This window comes from Anabrus simplex, chromosome 6 (genome assembly GCF_040414725.1).
Source record: "Anabrus simplex isolate iqAnaSimp1 chromosome 6, ASM4041472v1, whole genome shotgun sequence".
Classification (NCBI taxonomy): Eukaryota; Metazoa; Arthropoda; class Insecta; order Orthoptera; family Tettigoniidae; genus Anabrus; species Anabrus simplex.
This window is the reverse complement of record NC_090270.1, coordinates 11,461,845-11,480,580: the sequence shown is the minus strand read 5'-3', so window position 1 is coordinate 11,480,580 and position 18,736 is coordinate 11,461,845. Positions and strand designations below refer to the sequence as shown.

The following is an 18,736-nucleotide window of genomic DNA, read 5'->3' as shown; positions in this document are numbered from 1 at the left end:
CAATGGATTTTTGTTTCAACAAAGTAAGAATAATGGGAAAATTGTCACTGTCACAGAGATCATCGTGTGTATTCCACCACAACATGGGAACCAACGTTTGGCTGCAAGAGTATGTGCCGTAATGTACACTGAAATGAGTTGGTTCACCTGTGTTCAAAATTCATAAATCCAGCTCTGTTAATAATGTTTCCAACTCCCTTCTTCTGGGGCAAGGCATTTCAGAGCGTTAAATAAGAGAAAGGAAGCATTTATTCAAACAGGGGCTCTACGAACACGTTCCCTTTGAAGCCCATGCATGAACTAAATGGTAAAGTAGATGTGAAGCATCTAAAATGTATCTTAATTACCACCTCGTGGCCATAACACTCTGAGAGCATCATTCACAAAACGAGCTACGGTGGAATAAGTACTCTAGTTTTCCCTAAGACAATACAAGGTCCCAGCACTTCTTCACCGAGTCTGCCAACAAGAAAATTTGCCATGTGGCGCCCACAGGAGTTTATAGTTTCATCTACCACACCCCATATGAGACAGTCTACCGTATTACTTTAATGGTTGTACGGTGAAATTACTCCAAATAGTTTTCTCTAAGGGTTTTTGATCTGGAATGGTTTGACTATAAGATTTATCTTGCAAACTCCAGAATATGTTATTGTTAAATGAATTCCACGGTATGTTTGCTGCGATCAGTGCGTAGCATAGATCACAGAAATATCTATTTTCAAATCAGATGAAGAAGGGGTTTGTTGCATCAATGACATTTGCTTTGAGGAGTTTTGTTTCTTATTAGCTGCAAGATATTGATTCATAGTCGAACGTTGACTTAACTGATACTTTTCCTCACATGCACTTTTTTCATTACATACTTGTCTATAGTGTTACACAACAGTCCTCAGTCCTGGACTCACTGTCTTATAAGCGCACTTTTAGTACTTTAATTGTATTTCAGCATTAGACCTACTACAGGTACATGGTAACTGTGTGCTGTTCCTCAATGCACAAGACTCATGGTCAGAAGAAAAGCCCTATTACAGGTTACCTTGCTAGTCATTATTAACCCGCGAGGCCTCGCTGCGCAGCCTTTTCGACCGCACATTAATTTATTCACTTGTAATCTGCAATGAACTTACATCTCGTCTTGCTCTTGCTTCTCTTATCCTCCGCTGGAGAGTTGACAACGCTAGTGCAGTAACAGTTAATCTAAATTTGTTGTCCATTGTTACCGGGAGGAAGAAACTCTGACCTCGACAGAAGTTGCGGTCTTTTCCACCAGGCACGAGGCCTGGCGTTGTTCTTTTGTGTGTGTTCCGTACTGCGAGTCTTAATAGTTCTTTCTGCGTGTAGTGTTATGTTTCGTATTAGAAAACATGGATTCGAAGGAAAAAAAGAGGATTGATCAACTTCTGCGAAGCGTAGAAAAAGAAGAATCAGTGAACCGAGCTCTTCAACGACAACAGCGTACTGCAAGGCGCTATTTGTTTGAAGATGATGATAGTGATTGCGAACCGTTTGATGACACTACAGCATCTGAAGACAAGAATCATTCAGTGAATGAAAGTGAACATGATACGGAAAGTGAGGAGTCTGGCGAATCTGAAGATGATATAAACAATCCTTGCGAGGAGCCCGATCAAGTACCACATCTGCTTGGCAAGGATAATAAAACAAAGTGGGATGCTCATGTAATGTGTAAAACAGGCCGTAAAAGGAAGCGGGATATAGTGAAACCTTCTCATTTACCAGGTGCAATAAGGGAGGCAAGACGTCCAATCTTCATTAGAAGCCTGGCAGTTGTATTTCCCTGATGGTGTACTGGAGGAAATTGTAGTATATACTAATGTATGGATTGACAAAAATCGGATTAACTATAGCCGGCCTCGTGATGCTGCCAATACAAATATTGTAGAACTCAAAGCTGTGCTTGGCAGGTGTAGTCAAATCAAGACATTTGAACTTGAAGGACTTATGGGCTACAGATGGGACGGGTGTTGAAGCTTTTCGCCTAACAATGTCCAGAACACGATTCCAATTTATCTTACGTGCACTCAGGTTTGACGATATAAATGATCGAGGTAATAGGGTGATAGTTGATAAATTAACTCGCATCAGGAAGATATTTGAGAACTTTGTGACCAGATGCATGAAATATTATTCACTTAGTGAATATCTCACAATTGATGAGATGTTACAGGGGTTTCGTGGTCGTTGCCCATTCACGCAATATAATCCAAATAAGCCGGATAAATACGGCATCAAAGTATTTTCCATGGTAGATGCCAGAACATTTTATACGTATAAAATGGAAGTTTATGTAGGAAAACAACCGAAAGGGCCTTATCACGTTGACAACAGTGGCAAAAGTGTAGTCGAGCGGCTAGTTCAACCAATTTCCGGGTCTGGACGCAATATTACCATGGACAATTGGTACACCTCAGTACCATTAGCCAAATCATTGCTCAACGATCACAATCTTACAATCGTGGGAACAATGAAGAAAAATAAACCACAAATTCCTCCAGTTTTTGTTCAAACCAAGCCTCATAAAGCGAATACTAGCCTGTTTGCATATAGAGGACAGCAAACACTTCTCTCATATGTACCAAGAAAAAACAAAAATGTACTTCTTCTTTCTACGATGCATGAAGGAGATAACATAGACCCAGATTCAGGAGAAGCGAACAAAGCCGAGATGCTTACTTTTTATAACCTCACGAAAGGGGGCGTTCATGTCGTAGACAGGATGAAGTCTGAATACTCTGTCTCTAGAATCAGCAATCGCTGGCCCCTAACATTATTCTATATGCTTTTGAACATTGCTGCCATCAACAGTTTTATTATTTTTAGAGACAGGCCTAACGGAAGTGGCATAAATCACTGGAAATATTTGAAGGAGCGCTCAATAATGCTACGAAATGGTTACATGATTCATCATGCATCGAATGACTGCATTGCTCCTGATGTAAAGATGCGTTTGCGTAGCATTTTGGGTATTGAAAAAGAGGACCAACGTCACCAAACTGTAAATCAGTCAGACAATGGTCGCTGTGCTTATTGTGACAGAAAGAAGAATCGGAAAACCAAAACTAAATGCGTTTCATGTTCACGTTTCATATGTAAAGAGCACACATGGCCAGCATGTGTCCAGTGCACGGAGAAAAGTGTTGAAATCGTACAGGAGGAGGGGGATGATGACTAAATTCTTCAGCATTTGTGAGATTGGCAAGTTCTGAATGGTTTTCCTGTATTGCACTCAGTGTTAAGTTCCGAGATTTGTTTTGAAGCAGCCATAGGTGATGAAAATTACTAATGACTGGTGCATTGGGACTTGAGTGGGTTTTCATTCTTTAATGTTTATTATTGTTTGCATTTTACATTTCCAGAGTTCAATATTTAAACATCGGTAGCCATAAGTTCTGACGGACACATGTTCAAAGTAGTCAATTAAAATGAATATATCTTTATTTTGTGTCTTATAGAATATTTTCTCAGCTGATTAGACATACATTCGTGTAATAAAGCTATGATATGACATTTTGGTGCATTGTGCTAGAAAAAATAATTTGTGCATTAAATAATGGCCCATGGATTCTGTGCGGTCGAAAAGACAAGCGCGCGAGTTCTGGCGAAAAAATATCAGTGCGAGTTCTCCTGGGTTAAGGAAAATTATATGTTAAATAGAAATTTAAAATAATAATATTACAGCATTATCTTTTAATTCTTTTAGAACATGGACGATAAATATCCAAATTCATAAAATATGAATCAATACCATAAATAAAGGAAAGGGTGATAGACATAAAGCTGAAAATTACAAGACAGTCAGTTTGACATACATTGTATGTAAGCTTTGGAAAGCATTCTTTCTCATTATATTAGACATGTTTGCAAAATTAATAAGTGGTTCGATAGAAGGCAGTTCGGTTTTAGGAAAGGTTATTCCACTGAAGCTCAACTTGTAGGATTCCAGCAAGATATAGCAGATATCATGGATTCAGGATGTAAATTGGACTGTATTGCGATTGACTTATCTAAGGCATTTGATAGGGAGGTTCATGGGAGACTACTGGCAAAAATGAGTGCAGTTGGACTTGACAAAAGAGTGACTGAATGGGTGGCTATATTTCTAGGATAAAACTCAGAGAATTGGAGTAGGCGAAGCTTTATCTGTCCCTGTAATAATTACAAGGGGAATTCCTCAAGGCAGTATTATTGGACCTTTATGTTTTTTTATATATATCAATGATATGTGTAAAGAAGTGGAATCATAGATAAGGCATTTGCAGATGATGTTATTCTGTTTAGAGTAATAAATAAGTAACAAGATTGTGAGCAACTGCAAAATGACCTCGATAATGTTGTGAGATGGACAGTAGGCAATGGTATGATGATAAACGGGGTTATTAAAGTCAGGTTGTGAGTTTCACAAATAGGAAAAGTCCTCTCAGTTTTAATTACTGCATTGATGGGGTGAAAGTTCCCTTTGGGGATCATTGTAACTACCTAGGTCTTAATATAAGGAAAGATCTTCATTGGGGTAATCACATAAATATGATTGTAAATAAAGGGTACAAGTCTCTGCCCATGGTTATGAGGGTACTTAGGGGTTGTAGTAAGGATGTAAAGGAGAGGACATATAAGCCTCTGGTAAGACCCCAACTAGAGTATGGTTCGAGTGTATGGGACCCTCACCAGGATTACTTGATTCAAAAACTGGAAAAAATCCAAAGAAAAGCAACTCGATTTGTTCTGGGTGATTTCCGACAAAAGAGTAGCGTTACAAAAATGTTGCAAAGTTTGGGCTAGGAAGACTTGGGCTCATCAGTTGGTAAATACCACACCCACCAAGACGCATGGCTAGTGCATACCGTGCAGGCTACTGCGTAGACTACTTGGAGCGACCAGCAGTGCCAATGCACTATGAGAGACTTTGTCTCATTACCAAAAATTAGCACACTGGGGCGAAATGCTGGCAACCAGGAATGAGTTAGCTGGAAAATTTATGATGTCCAATAACGGACCACTTATTGGTAGTTTACTCATTCAGGACAAATATTTTAGGACAGCTATATCATAAGTGTTATGTTCCGAGCTGTCAGCGGAGAGATGGCATGGAATGACATCACACGACGAGTAAGTTTGAGTGGTGTCTTTAAAAGTAGGAAGGATCACAATATGAAGATAAAGTTGGAATTCGACAGGACAAATTGGGGCAAATATTTGTTTATAGGAAGAAGAGTTAGGGATTGGAATAACTTACAAAGGGAGATGTTCAATAAATTTCCAATTTCTTTGCAATCATTTAAGAAAAGGCTAGGAAAACAACAGATAATCTGCCACCTGGGTGACTGCCCTAAATGCAGATCAGTAGTGATTGATTGAATATTCATTTACTATACATTTTATGTATTAAATATGCACCTACACTGTAAATATGCACCATAAAACTTAACATAGGTGCACTTAAAACATATTCCAAACTTAAGTTTCCATAAAAGCAGATAGAACATGCATTTGCATACAAATCCAGTACGAAGTATACCAGTGGCCACAATGACCATAGGCATGTTGTTTACTTTCAACATGAACTTGATAAACAGCTTCCAGCTTCCAAACGTTCTCTCTAGTATATTTATAGCAAGGATGTCGGAGGCACTGTATGCAAGTGTTTGAGGATTAATAAAGGGTGTCATCAAGCATAACCACCATCTCCAAAGATGTCACCCCGTTTCAAACAAATCCTGTTATTGTTGAAAGTTGGATTATCATGTGTAGAACATGGCCAGCTTGTCACAAAATTAATAAACTTCATCCTATGGTTGACAATAAAATCTAAAATTTCCTTTCCCATTACAGGAAACCTCAACCATATTGGTACAGGGGTACAGGATCTTCCATACACACGATGCACATTATTTCGACATTCAGTTTCATGTGGGAATGAAACAAAATTAAGTCTCTTTCAGGCAATCAAGATAGATATTCTGCATACTGAGGGCTAACTCACTCTTCGCAAATCAATGGAATCAAGTTGGATGTTACCTGAAAAACCATAGAAGTGTGCAAGGCTATTTTACCATAACAATGCATTAATCTTAACAATGAGTAGAAAGTGCAAAACCTATACACCAGAGGATGAAAAATAATCTCGAATCAAGCATTTATCTGACCTACCGCACTGCATGGATGGAGATGTTGAGGCGGATTGCTGGTGTCACTAAACTGGATCGCATCTCCAACGAATCCAACAGGGAGAGATTTGGTGTTGCACTGATTCAAGACAAAATGAGCGAGTCGTCTACGATGGTTTGGACGGGTACTGAGAAGAACAGCGGACACTATTGCGAAGCCAGCTTGTTGCTGCGTAATATCATAAAGAAATAAAAACTGTGTAATTAGAGGAAAGGGTAATTCTCTTTTATTATCTTGTATTAATTCGTCTTCAAACATTGTTAGTATACTGTACGTTTGTTGAATTTATATTGTTTTTTGAACTCATTTTCTGTACAAATTTCAACTGGTTTCTGTGCATCTCTTATGCAATAAACTGAATAATTTGCTGGATCTCTTCAACATGTTCTACAAAATTAACTAAGTTACACCAGTTTATTAGTTTTCTCATCTCGAAGCCTACTTAGTATGGAACATTGGCGACTTAAAAGTAAAGTCACCTCAAAGCAGCGATTATGAAATGGAAATGATGAATTACCAACTTCTAAGTCTAAGTTAGTGACTTAACAATGAATATGGCAGTATGAAGGACACTACTTTTGCTGCCAGCATTGAGATATTTGGTTTTGGTAATGTTGAGTGATTTTAATAATGTGCAATAGCAACTTCTGGCCCAGTGAGGAAAGCAACAGGAAACTGAGACCAAAGAACCTGAGACATAGCAGGAGTGAAGTGCAAACAACAGGAGAACAACACACAATGGCAACCCACAGAACTCCATACAGTACTTAGAAATCATAGACTGTATCAACAAGGCATTTACAACAACTGACAATGGAATGGAGTGGTATCTGAATGCAAAACAAATACAAACAGAACACACAAAAGTATTAGAATACTTGGAACGTTAAGGTTTTTAGCTGACCAACGACGCACATGTCACAACGGTACAGCTTCATTAAGTGTAAATTGAAAGAACGCAATAAGGAAGCACGAAGTACTTGAACTACAGAGGGGCACACTGAAACGGGAACCAGAACATAGAAAAATAGACACCCACATAACCGAGCAAAACAAATAGGAAATTAAAGCTGATGAAGATAACATTTACAGAGAACACATTGATCAAGCAGCAATCACAAACACAGCAACACCCATGTTACAAGGTGAGACCTACTGGAACATAGAGTATAAATCACTTTTTAGAAAAATAAGGAAAACCTTCCTTCAATGTGCAGAAACCACAAACCAATGAAATGACTCCACCACGATGATTCAAGACCTGAATAAGATACACAGACAGCAACAAAAATCTTTACAATCTCCACACAAGAGGTAGCGGAAGCAATCGATGCTGCCAAGGGCAATAAACTTCCTGGCACCGACACAATCTTTTATGAGTATTTGAAGAAAACGCAGACCTGGACTCGGCTATTCAATAAATGCATTGAGACCCACATAATTCCCGAATCCTGGAGAGAATCCGTCATAAGAGTTCTATACAAAGGCAGAGAGCTATTGTTTTGGAATGTGTCTGTTAGGTCATCAGCCCAGAGGCTGGTTGGATCCTCAGATAGCACCACCAAAGGTTATGCGGTTATAAGGAAACCCCAAAAACCAATGGCAGCACCAAAATGAGGCGTACTAGGCAAGATGAGGAGTGAGGTAGTTTGCCATTGCTTTCCTCACTGGGTCAGAAAGTACTATTGCAGCACGACTGACCCTATGAGCAGCACCTTTCATAACACTCAAATGCACTAGTCATGCTCTGAATGCCATTACTCAGCACTACCCATACTCCAGCAACTTCCATATTGTCACAGCCATGGATGTTGACTGGGACTTTGGCGGAAGTTACACTTTACTCTGGTCTGTGCCAAGAGATGGATGCGAAAGTACTGTACCCATCAAGAAATTACAGCAGGAAGAACAATCTGAAAAACAGCGCTTGTGGACCACTTGGCTTCAGGAAAAGGCAAAGTGGATACTGAAGCTTGATCCAAATTCCTGTAGAGTTTTGACTTATGACCATTTGGTTTCATTACATGCAAGCGAAGCTTTATTGACCCGTTCAGATTCCTCCTGATGGTTGAAGCTGCTACTGTACTGCGTGTCATGGCCTGCTGACAGCGAGTGATCTTGGCCAGCTGTGTCAGGTGGCGATACGCAGCTGCATGGGAATTTATACACACCTGCTGAGTCTTTAGCAGACCTCAGTAATTCAGAAGCCTTTATGCTTCACGGTCTTTTTAACCAAAGTACCGTCTGACTTGTTGGCTGAATGGTCAGCATACTGGCCTTCGGTTCAGAGGGTCCCAGGTTTGATTCCCGGCCGGGTCGGGGATTTCAACCTTCACTGGTTAATTTCAATGGTCTGGGGGCTGCGTGTTTGTGCTGTCCCCAACATCCCTGCAACTCACACACCACACATAACACTGTCCTCCACCACAGTAACACGCAGTTAACTACACATGGCAGATGCCGCCCACCCTCATCGGAGGGTCTGCCTTACAAGGGCTACACTCGGCTAGAAATAGCAACACAAAATTATTATACCAAAGTACCTTGAGAGTCACCATGGAGTGGGCCCTAACATACGGGGCACACTGCATAAATACTGGGCAAAAAGTCTCAGCCCGGAACAATATCCTTCGTAAACTTTGCTCGACCAAGTGGTTCACACATCCAACAGTACCAAGGACATCTGCTTTGGCTGTCAGTTTCTCTGCAGCAGAATAAGCAAGCCCTGTTTGGTTCAATTCGGCTCATACAAAGCGGGTGGATGTACTAGTTCCAGGATGTCTGAGAAACTTTACTGCCCAGCTGGGATCAAACCTACTTTTCTGTTGCAGTTCCTCCTGCCGCCGCCGTCCCATAGGCCGACACTCCAGTGGGCCGTTACGCCTCCCGCATCCTGCAGCGCGGGGTCCTTCTCCCAAAGCCACCAGAAGCGCCCACCATCTTCCGAGACACCCGGACATCTGATCTCATGGACCAGGCCATCGACGACTTGGTGACATCTGGCATCATCGAGAGGGAAGAGTGTTCGTCGGCCTTCCGCCTGTTCCTCCTTCCCAAGGAATCGTAATAATAATAATGTTATTTGTTTTACGTCCCACTAACTACTCTTTTACGGTTTTTGGAGACGCCGAGGTGCCGGAATTTAGTCCCGCAGGAGTTCTTTTACGTGCCAGTAAATCTACCGACACGAGGCTGACGTATTTGAGCACCTTCAAATACCACCGGACTGAGCCAGGATCGAACCTACCAAGTTGGGGTCAGAAGGCCAGCGCCTTAACCGTCTGAGCCACTCAGCCCGGCATCCCAAGGAATCAGGGGTGGCGCGAGTCATATACGACCTAAGCGTCTGGACCCTGTTTATACTTCACCCTTCTTTCCCTCTCCAAGGTCCAGGGCAGGCTCTCACTTCTATCCCCCCTCACCACCTGGCTTGCAAGCTCGACTTGAAGTCGGGATTCTTTCAGATCCCTATCTCCCGTGATACTCGGCTCCCTTACGGTATCCTATACCGGGGGCGCCGGTATCTCTGGACATGCCTGCTGATGGGGCATAGCCTGGCCCCGTCCGTCACGCAACACTGGGCCACCGCTGTGCAGTAGCTTCTGTCCCAGGAGTTTAGCGTCTAGATGATTCCGAGTCAAGAGGTTAGCATGTACCATGCGACACAGCAGCGCACCCTCTTTTGTGCGCACGCTGTCAGACCTGTCCCCATATCAGCTGCAACAGGCGGCCGGGTACCTTTCGTGGCTCAGCTGGGTTATGGGGTGACCGGTCTTCCTGGCCCGTCACATTCTCTCAGGCGAATTCTTCCAGGTTTGATGACTCCTCACCCCTCAATTCGTATCTACACCTCGCTAAATGTCCAATGGACGATGCCACATCGACATCGCATCGGCCGATGCACCCTCCCGGGAAGTGCTGGCCACAGAACACGCGAGCCTCAAAACTCTATAAAAGCCAGGGTCGCCCCGGGAGGATCATCAGTGGGCTGTTGGTCAGCGATGGGGCATCAAATGGATTTCATTGGTGAGAAGTTCCGAACAGTGGACAGTAAGCAGATTCAGGATATAGAAAGAAAATGGGTAGCATACAGGGATGCTGTAGTAGAAACAGCAAGGGAATACCTAAGAACAAATGTGTGTAAGGATGGGGAAAAAGCAAACATTTTGGAGGAATGATAAAGTGAGAGCAGCTAGTAAATGTAAAAGGGTAAAACAAATATTTGATGAATCCAAAAAGAAGTTGTGGAAAGATTTTTGTAATAACCTGGAAAGGCAAGATCAAGCAGCAAGGAAATTTTTCTGGACAGTAATAAAGAATTTTAGGAAAGGGGGGGGGGGGGGGGGGGGGGGGGGGAAGGAAATGAACAGTGTTAGGGGTAAATCAGGTGAACTCAGATCCCAGGGAATCACTGGACAGGTGGAGGAAATATTTTTAAAATCTACATAACGTAAAAGGAAATCTTCCTGGTGACTTCGCAAACAACCAAGCTCATGGAGAGGAGGACTATGATGATGAAATTATGGTTGAGGAAGTGGAAAGGATGGTAAATAAACTCCATTGTCACAAAGCAGCATGAATAGATGAAATACGACCTGTGAATGGTGAAGTATAGTGGGAAGCCAGGGATGAAATGGCTTCATAGTATAATAAGATTAGCATGGAGTGTTAGTAACATACCTTCTGACTGGATAAAAGTAGTAATTGCACCTGTCCATAAGCAAGAGAACAGGAAGGATTGCAACAACTATCCAGATATCTCATTGATTAGAATACCAGGCAAAGTGTTCACTGGCATCTTGGAAGGGAGGGCGCGATCAGTGGTTGAGAGGAAGTTAGATGACAACCAGTGTGGTTTCAGACCACAGAGGGGCTGTCAGGATCAGATCTTCAGTATGTGCCAGGTAACTGAAAAATGCTATGAGAATTATAGACAGTTATGTTTATGTTTCATAGATCTAGAGAAAGCATATGACAGGGTACCGAGGGAAAAGACGTCATTGTACTGGGGGACTATGAATTAATGGTAGATTATTAAAATCAATCAAAGGCATTTATGTTGACAATTGGGCTTCAGTGAGAATTGATGGTAGAATGAGTTCTTGGTTCAGGGTACTTACAGGGGTTAATCTTTCACTTTTGCTGTTGCTGTTCACAGTTTACAAGGATCATCTGCTGAAAGGTATAACATGGCAGGGAGGGATTCAATTAGATGGAAATGTAGTAAGCAGTCTGGCCTATGCTGACAACTTGGTCTTAATGGCAGACTGTGCCGAAAGACTGCAATCCAATATTGTGGAATGTGAAAATATGTGTAATGAGTATGATATGAAAATTAGCCTTTCCAAGACTAAACTGGTGTCAGTAGATAAGAAATCGAAGATAACGGAATGTCAGACTGGGGATTCAAAACTGGAACAGGCAGATTATTTCTGGAATTTAGGATGTGTGTTCTCACAGGATGGTAATATAGTAAGTGATTGAATCAAGGTGTCGTAAAGCTAAAGCAGTGAGCTCGCAGTTGCGATCAACAGTATTCTGTAAGAAGGAAGTCAGCCCCTGGACAAAACTATCTTTACATCGGTCTGTTTTCAGACCAACTATGATTTACGGGAGTGAAAGCTGGGTGGACTCAGGATATCTTATTCATAAGTTAGAAGTAACAGACATGAAAGTAGCAAGAATGACTGCTGGTATAAACAGGTGGGAACAATGGCAGGAGGGTACACAGAATGAAGAGATAAAGGCTAAGTTAGGAATGAACTCAACGGGATGCAGCTGCGTGCATAAACCAGCTTCGATGGTGGGGTCATGTGAGGCGAATGGACGAGGATAATTTATCTAGGACAATAATGGACTCTGTTATGGAAAGTACGAGAAGTAGAGGGAGACAAATACGACGATGGTTCGACTTGGTATCTCGTTGGCTGCACGGTCATCATACTAGCGTTCGGTTCAGGGGGTCCCGGGTTCGATTCTTGGCCGGGTCGGGGATTTTAACCTTAATTGGTTAATTCCAATGGCACGGGGGCTGGGTGTATGTGTTGTCTTCATCATCATTTCATCCTCACCACGACGCGCAGGTCGTCTACGGTAGTCAAATAGACAGACCTGCATCTGGCGAGCCGAGCTCGTCCTGGGATATCCCGGCACTAAAAGCCATACGACATTTCATTTCATATAAGGTACGTAACTAAATGAGGCCACAGAACTAATTACAAATCGAGGACTGTGGCAGCATTTAATAAATTCACAGAGGTTGCACAATGAATGCTAAAAGGCATAATGATCTATAATGAAGATGTATGTATGTACGTATATATATGGCTTTTACTCCATAGGACTCAGTAGCCTCCCTATCCTGTCAGTTATTTTCCCAACGTTCAGCAGACAGGCCACACAACTTCTTTCTCCCTACTTGTTGGATGCCGGGGATGGAGTGCTCGCTGTAAATCTTTATGGCTGTACCCGTTAGCGCAGGGCCATATTGAGGTGGTTTGAGCTCCTTGTTTAAGTGCTTCACAAATTCTTCTCGCACAGTGACTAGCTTTTATATCAGCCTGTATTTTTGTTGCAGGTGATGATTGGTAGTCTTCTGCAGATAGCAGTCTCTGTTGATCAGCTTGCAATGTACTGTGTCCCAAGTTTAAATCGTCTGACCTTATCACCAGAACATCAAGAAAAAGGAACTTACATTTGCTTTCTATGTCCATTGTGAATTGAATATTTCTGTTTATGCTCTTCAGACGTCTGCTTGTCACCAGATTACACAGATGCCGTCTAAAGAGGACTGCCCATGGAGTCGTGATGTTTTCAGAAAATCTATGCAATGTGGTCTACAAACCCCTTTCTTTGGTACTTTTATGAAGAGTGAGAACATCGAAGCTGACAAAACAGGTCTCCGGCTTCCAACTGGATGTCTGTGGCCTGAATCTCTGACATAAGACTTTGTGCCACCACCTATTTCATGATACTGTAAGTCGGTGGGCCGTAGAGGTTACATTGTTCATTGTTCTTGGATAAGCTTCACTTTTGTAGGTTGTCAGTCAATAACGAAGAATGACATACGTTGGATCTTGCTAATACAGGGAATGACTCAGTCATCATGGCTACTAAAGAATACACTACCAAGATCCTGGAAGAGCAAAGTTTCACTTTGTACTACAGAACTTTAGTAGCATGAGCCAATATTTGCAGTGCAGACATCTCGACATGATATGACTGCCGTTTGTTTCTTTCTTGGGACGACTGTGATCGTACAGTGCAAAAGGCTGCCAATTTGCCAACTTAGGAACTGGAGAGAAGATGATTGCTGTACATTGTTAGGTGCAGCAATTGACATAACCACGAGACTGGGGTCAAGCAAAGGAGAATGGCACTTGCTACATTTCATTACCGGTAGGTTATAAAAGTAAATATAGGAGCCTACTTCTGGGGGCGGCTTCATGGGTCACTGGCTATCGGAATGAACACATTTCTTCTCTAAAAGGAATTCCATGTAAGATTTGTATCATTTCTACTCCATTACAATGCTGCACAACTTGTGTAGTGCATAGTTAAAAATCTGCCTTTCGGAACTATCAGACCGTGAGATCTGACTGTAAACCATATCAAAACCATTACCAGAGATGCTTTTGGGGGAGGGGGGCAAGGTACGTGTTAAGAATACACAATTTTTTAACTACATCCTTTAAATTATACGCAGTAAAACTTTACATCCCGCAGCCCAACGTTTATAACATTATAAGGAAGTGAAAATAAAGCAAGTCTTACTTGGAAGTCCTTTTAGAGGAGAGATGTGTTCATTGCGATGTCTAAGAACCCACCATCCTACCCGCACAAGTACATTTACTTTTATAACCTAACGAAGAGCAGCACCTGCTATCGTCCATGGCTAAAATAGCTACTTGCATTCTTGTTGGTCTACGTGTACAGAATGTGATGTCACTGCCATCAATGCTGATAAATACACTGTGTTACCAACCCTGGCTGAATAAAAGCACAGACCCCCTTGCTTGCCAAACCAATGGTCTTGTCCACATCCCATCCTAACCGTTCGCACTGCAAGAACCAGTCCAGACCAATCGTGTCTCCACACAAAGCTAGATGCCTAGGGCCGCTTCACAGCTTCTAACCGTCCAAATCTTATCCTAACAGTCCGCACGGCAAGAACCAGTCCAGATCCTATCCTAACGTCCTCGAAGCATCACTCACTAATTAGTTCCTAAGTACAGAGTTTGGCAGCACTGAGCAGAGCTTGACAACATCCTTCCCAAGAAGTCCACGAGCGTGCAAACAAACCAAAGTCTTTCTGCGCGCAGCTGAATGTAGTGAGTACAGGACGGCGAGGAGTAAAGTAATGATTTATATGCAAATGGACACTATGGACAGTCTAGAACACAAGTTTATCATTTCCAATTTCCATACTACACATGATTTACATCCATGCATATATTCAGGTAGATTTTTTCCCTACTCTTATCTTTTACCTAAATATTATAAGCATTTGATTTATGGCCATCTTGGCGAAAATTAAAGGTTAAGTCTCTGCAAATGAAACACTGTCGGACACAAACTAACCTGAACAGAACAAAACACTCACCTATGGCTGCAATTGCTGCGAAGCGAACTTTCGAGTGTTGATGAGAAAAATTCTGCAGGAGAGGTTTGACAACACTTTCACAACGTGAGTAAAATTGTGCAGGAACTGTTTTAGCTAAATCTGAGACGCATTCACAACTTGCCGTTTTCACTTTTGGAAAAGGATCTACAATAGTTCTAGTAAAAATCTGCAATAAATCATTTACATAACAAGCAAGATCACTAGGCTTGAACTTACGAAGCATAAAATGAATAAATTCCATTAATGACAAGCGGATTTCCTCTGATTTTTCCTGAATTTCATCACAACCTAATCTTTGGAGTAAAACTGGTATAATATATGTCAAATACTGCACATCATCCTCAGGGACATATTTCACTATATCTAACAGAATGGTCAGAGCGAGTTCTCGACAAGCTTCAACCTGGTCCGATAAACAACGTAAGACAGACTTAAATACATGCTGTATCCTTTCTTCAATTGTCATATCAGAATTTTCGCTGAAAACGGAATGACGGAGTTCCAGAAGAGTATTCTTCCTTTTCTTCTTATCATTACTCTGTAGACTGCTACAAAGTTTAGATAAAGACGAACTTGATATTAGAATGTCAGTGTCGGGCATGGTGCAAACTCACATAACCCGACCAACTTCAGCCATTTGTAAACAACATTACCCTGACTACGCCAGGTTCTTCTTCTTGCTATTTTCTTGGGCGCTGCTAAAAAGCCATTACCCAGTCGCAACACTTGTTTATCACAAAGCTTCAAGAGAAACAGACTGAGTTTTACTTATGACGGATAGAGTTGATCAACACTTGTAGAAACACTCAAGAAACACTAGGGTTACAGGTCGAGAACGTGACGTCTTCATAGGTTACAGCAAAGAGATTGACTTACAGTTATGTAGCAGTTGCCTGTGGGGCACGTTGGAGAGTGGACGTGTGACTATCGGGTGTTCAGCGTTTCGTCTTACTTAGCTTCCTTGGGAGCGGTACGAGGTTTTGTATTATATGTCTTAAATTCTAACTCACTCCCCACATCATGGCGGAGTCGAGTGGGGGTCAGAGTATGGAGGAGGAGTCTGTAGAAGTTGATACTCGTGAGTACTCTATGGACAATACACTTGTGTTAAATGACCCAACCCCATCGGATCGTAACCGTGCTTCCTCTACTAAGGTTGATGTGTATGCTCTTAAACCTGAAACGCAGACATACGATGATACCCATAAAGGCCCCTATCTAGTATTCGTGGAGGCCATTGATGTAAGTAAGAAATTGGGCGGTATACATCCCATGGCTTTGGGAAAAATTTTTATGACCGTAAATTTTCAAGTGTTACTCAAATTGCTCGGCGAGGTCGCCATAGGATTCAAATTGAGTTTCAGACAAGCACAAAAGCTAATAACTTTCTCACCAATCCTATCTTAAAGGAAAAAAAATCTTAAAGCGTTTATTCCTTCCGCCTCACTATATAAGATCGGAGTTATTCGAGGGGTTGATAAAGATTTGTCCGTAGAGGAAATTTGTCAGGTTGCTGAATCGACCGCCCCTATCGTTGGAGCTCAGAGAATGAACCGCCTCTCCGTTCAGGATGGCCGGGTCAGTTATCTTCCAACTGGCACCATTAAACTCACATTTCGTAGCCAGACTTTACCTGCCTTCGTCTCCATTTATCGGGTTCGAACCCAGGTCGACCCGTTTGTTTTTCAACCGACTATCTGTCGACGATGCCAACGATATGGCCATACCAGAAAAAACTGTAGGGCTCAACTTCCTCGATGTGCCAATTGCGCACAAGATCATGAAACTACAGTATGTAAGAATCCTACCAGACTTTGTCTAAATTGTTCCGGGGAGCATTCCGTAGGATCTCTACACTGCCCAGAACATAAACGACAACAGGCTATGAAAAAACAGCAGGCTTTGGAAGTTTCTCCTTTATCCTCCGAGTCCTTTTTTACCCCAGTGTCCAATAGATTCAGTCCCCTTTTGACCCTACAACAATTTCCTCCACTCCAGAAATCTGCGCCGGTTCTACAGAATCAGCAGCCCAGAAAACGTAAATTTACGGCGGTTGTCTCATCCCCCACTCCGAGTCCGGATAGGTCACCAGGGTATGATGTCCAGGGATATCGTGAACTCCTCAAAATACCTCCCTCGGCTACGACTGCCATATCTTCCACTGCCTCTGTATCCGGGACGAGCACTCCCTTTCCTTCCCAGCAGGCTGTGTCGCCTGCGACCGTAAGGCCAGAAACATCCCGGGCTTCGAACCCGGTTTCGAAATTAATTCCAGCTATTTCCGATAAACTTGGGGCGTATGCTACGGCAGCTGAGCACGATGCCACATGGTCAAAAAGGCTTCTTACTATACAGGAGGAAGTTGTGGCTCTTTTACGCAACCTCGAATCTTCTGTTGCTTCACAGAATAGGTCTACCAGGAATGCCGGTAGTAATGTAACCAAATAACACGTATTCCCTCTGATAATGGTTGTATATGTACCTCATATAATATTCATTCCCAACTTCGCGGTACCACAATATAGACGTGTTCGATTCTCGATATCTAACCGTAGTTACCTTATCCATTTCTTTTCTCTCTCCCACCCGGTCTAGTAGTTTCGATACCTTTCTTTCTCCCCTCGGTGTTGATCCGGTCTGTTTGTGATTAGTAGAAAGTCGCCAAGTATCGGTCGCTTTGGTGTGAAGATTAGTCCCCTTGTGTCCTTGTGTTTTTCCTGTGTAGTCGTGTTGTTTCATTCCTTAATTTCCCACCTTTTTTACACTTTTGACTTTATTTGTCCACTTCCTCCATACTTTGGTTTCTTTGTTCGGTTACGTGGCTGGGTATACCGCTCTCAAGCGAAGCCCATTAAATAATGTAGACAAGACAAGACAAGACAGTTATGTAGAGGAGGATGTTTTTATCATCAATTACAACCTGTTATTCCTCTTAAACCGTGGTTTTATTATGGTACGTACTCTCGGCGCCATATCACATCTATTATACGTCTACGTTTTAATCATGCCCTTACTCCCCAATATAAAAATCGTTTTCATCTTCCTCCCCCAACTTCCTGTGCTTGTGGCTTGTCTGATACTGACAGTAATCATCTTCTGTTACAATGTCCTGCTTTTGATGTTCCCCGCCAGCGCTTCCTATCCTCTTTGCTTAACATGGGCATCCCCTTCCCCACAAGTATTTCGTGTTTATTATCCTCTCTAACTCCTACTCTTGTGAACAGCATAAATCAGTTTCTTGATGATGCACATATTATATTATAATCCTCTGACAGTCTCTTTATGCTCTCTCTTCCATTGCAAAATGTTTATCATAATTTTGGTAGGATATAAATCTCTTTACCCTCTGTCTATATGTTATCATCGTTTCTTGTGTGACTCCTACGGAATGGGTTTTTTTTCTATCAATTACTTTTTAAAGTACAATACGAGTGATACATGTGTCAGTGTTAAGTAATTAATGTTTTCGTGACTGGACGATAACACATGAGTCCAACCACACCTTTCAAGAAGAAGAAGAAGAAGAAGAAGAAGAAGAAGATGCGAGTTAAGAAGCTCATAAGACTCACTAGTCAAAAGAAGTTAGAGTTTAATGTTACAATTATCCAAACATTCTTGAATAGCAAAAACAAGTGAAGGTGTAGGCTGTTGAACGAGGCGAGTGACTGTTGTGGGTACTTGTATGTTTTGCGAGCGTAAAGTGTGGAAGAAACGTTTTCTATGTAGGGCGAAATGGGAACATTGAAAGAATATGTGATTAATGTCGGCCATACTATTATTACATGAACACATGGGTGAATCCACTAACTTTAATTTGAATTTATAAGCCGGAGTCAGAGCGTGATTAAAGCGTAATCGGATAAGTGTTGTAATATGTCTGCGTGAATATTTTGTTGTTGAAAACCATGGGTGACTATATAGCAA

The 18,736-nt window shown here is 41.9% G+C and overlaps 1 protein-coding gene across 1 annotated transcript in view; it reads right to left on the bottom strand.

Moving 5' to 3' along the window:
- The window catches only part of Dnaaf5 (Dynein axonemal assembly factor 5), a 612,890-nt gene extending 597,460 nt beyond the window's left edge, over positions 1–15,430 (bottom strand). The window contains exon 1 of the mRNA XM_067149642.2: positions 14,792–15,430. Coding sequence (XP_067005743.2) covers positions 14,792–15,413 — 622 coding nt within the window. The 5' untranslated portion in view covers positions 15,414–15,430. The remainder of the gene's footprint in view (positions 1–14,791) is intronic.
- Between the last annotated feature and the right edge of the window lie 3,306 nt (positions 15,431–18,736).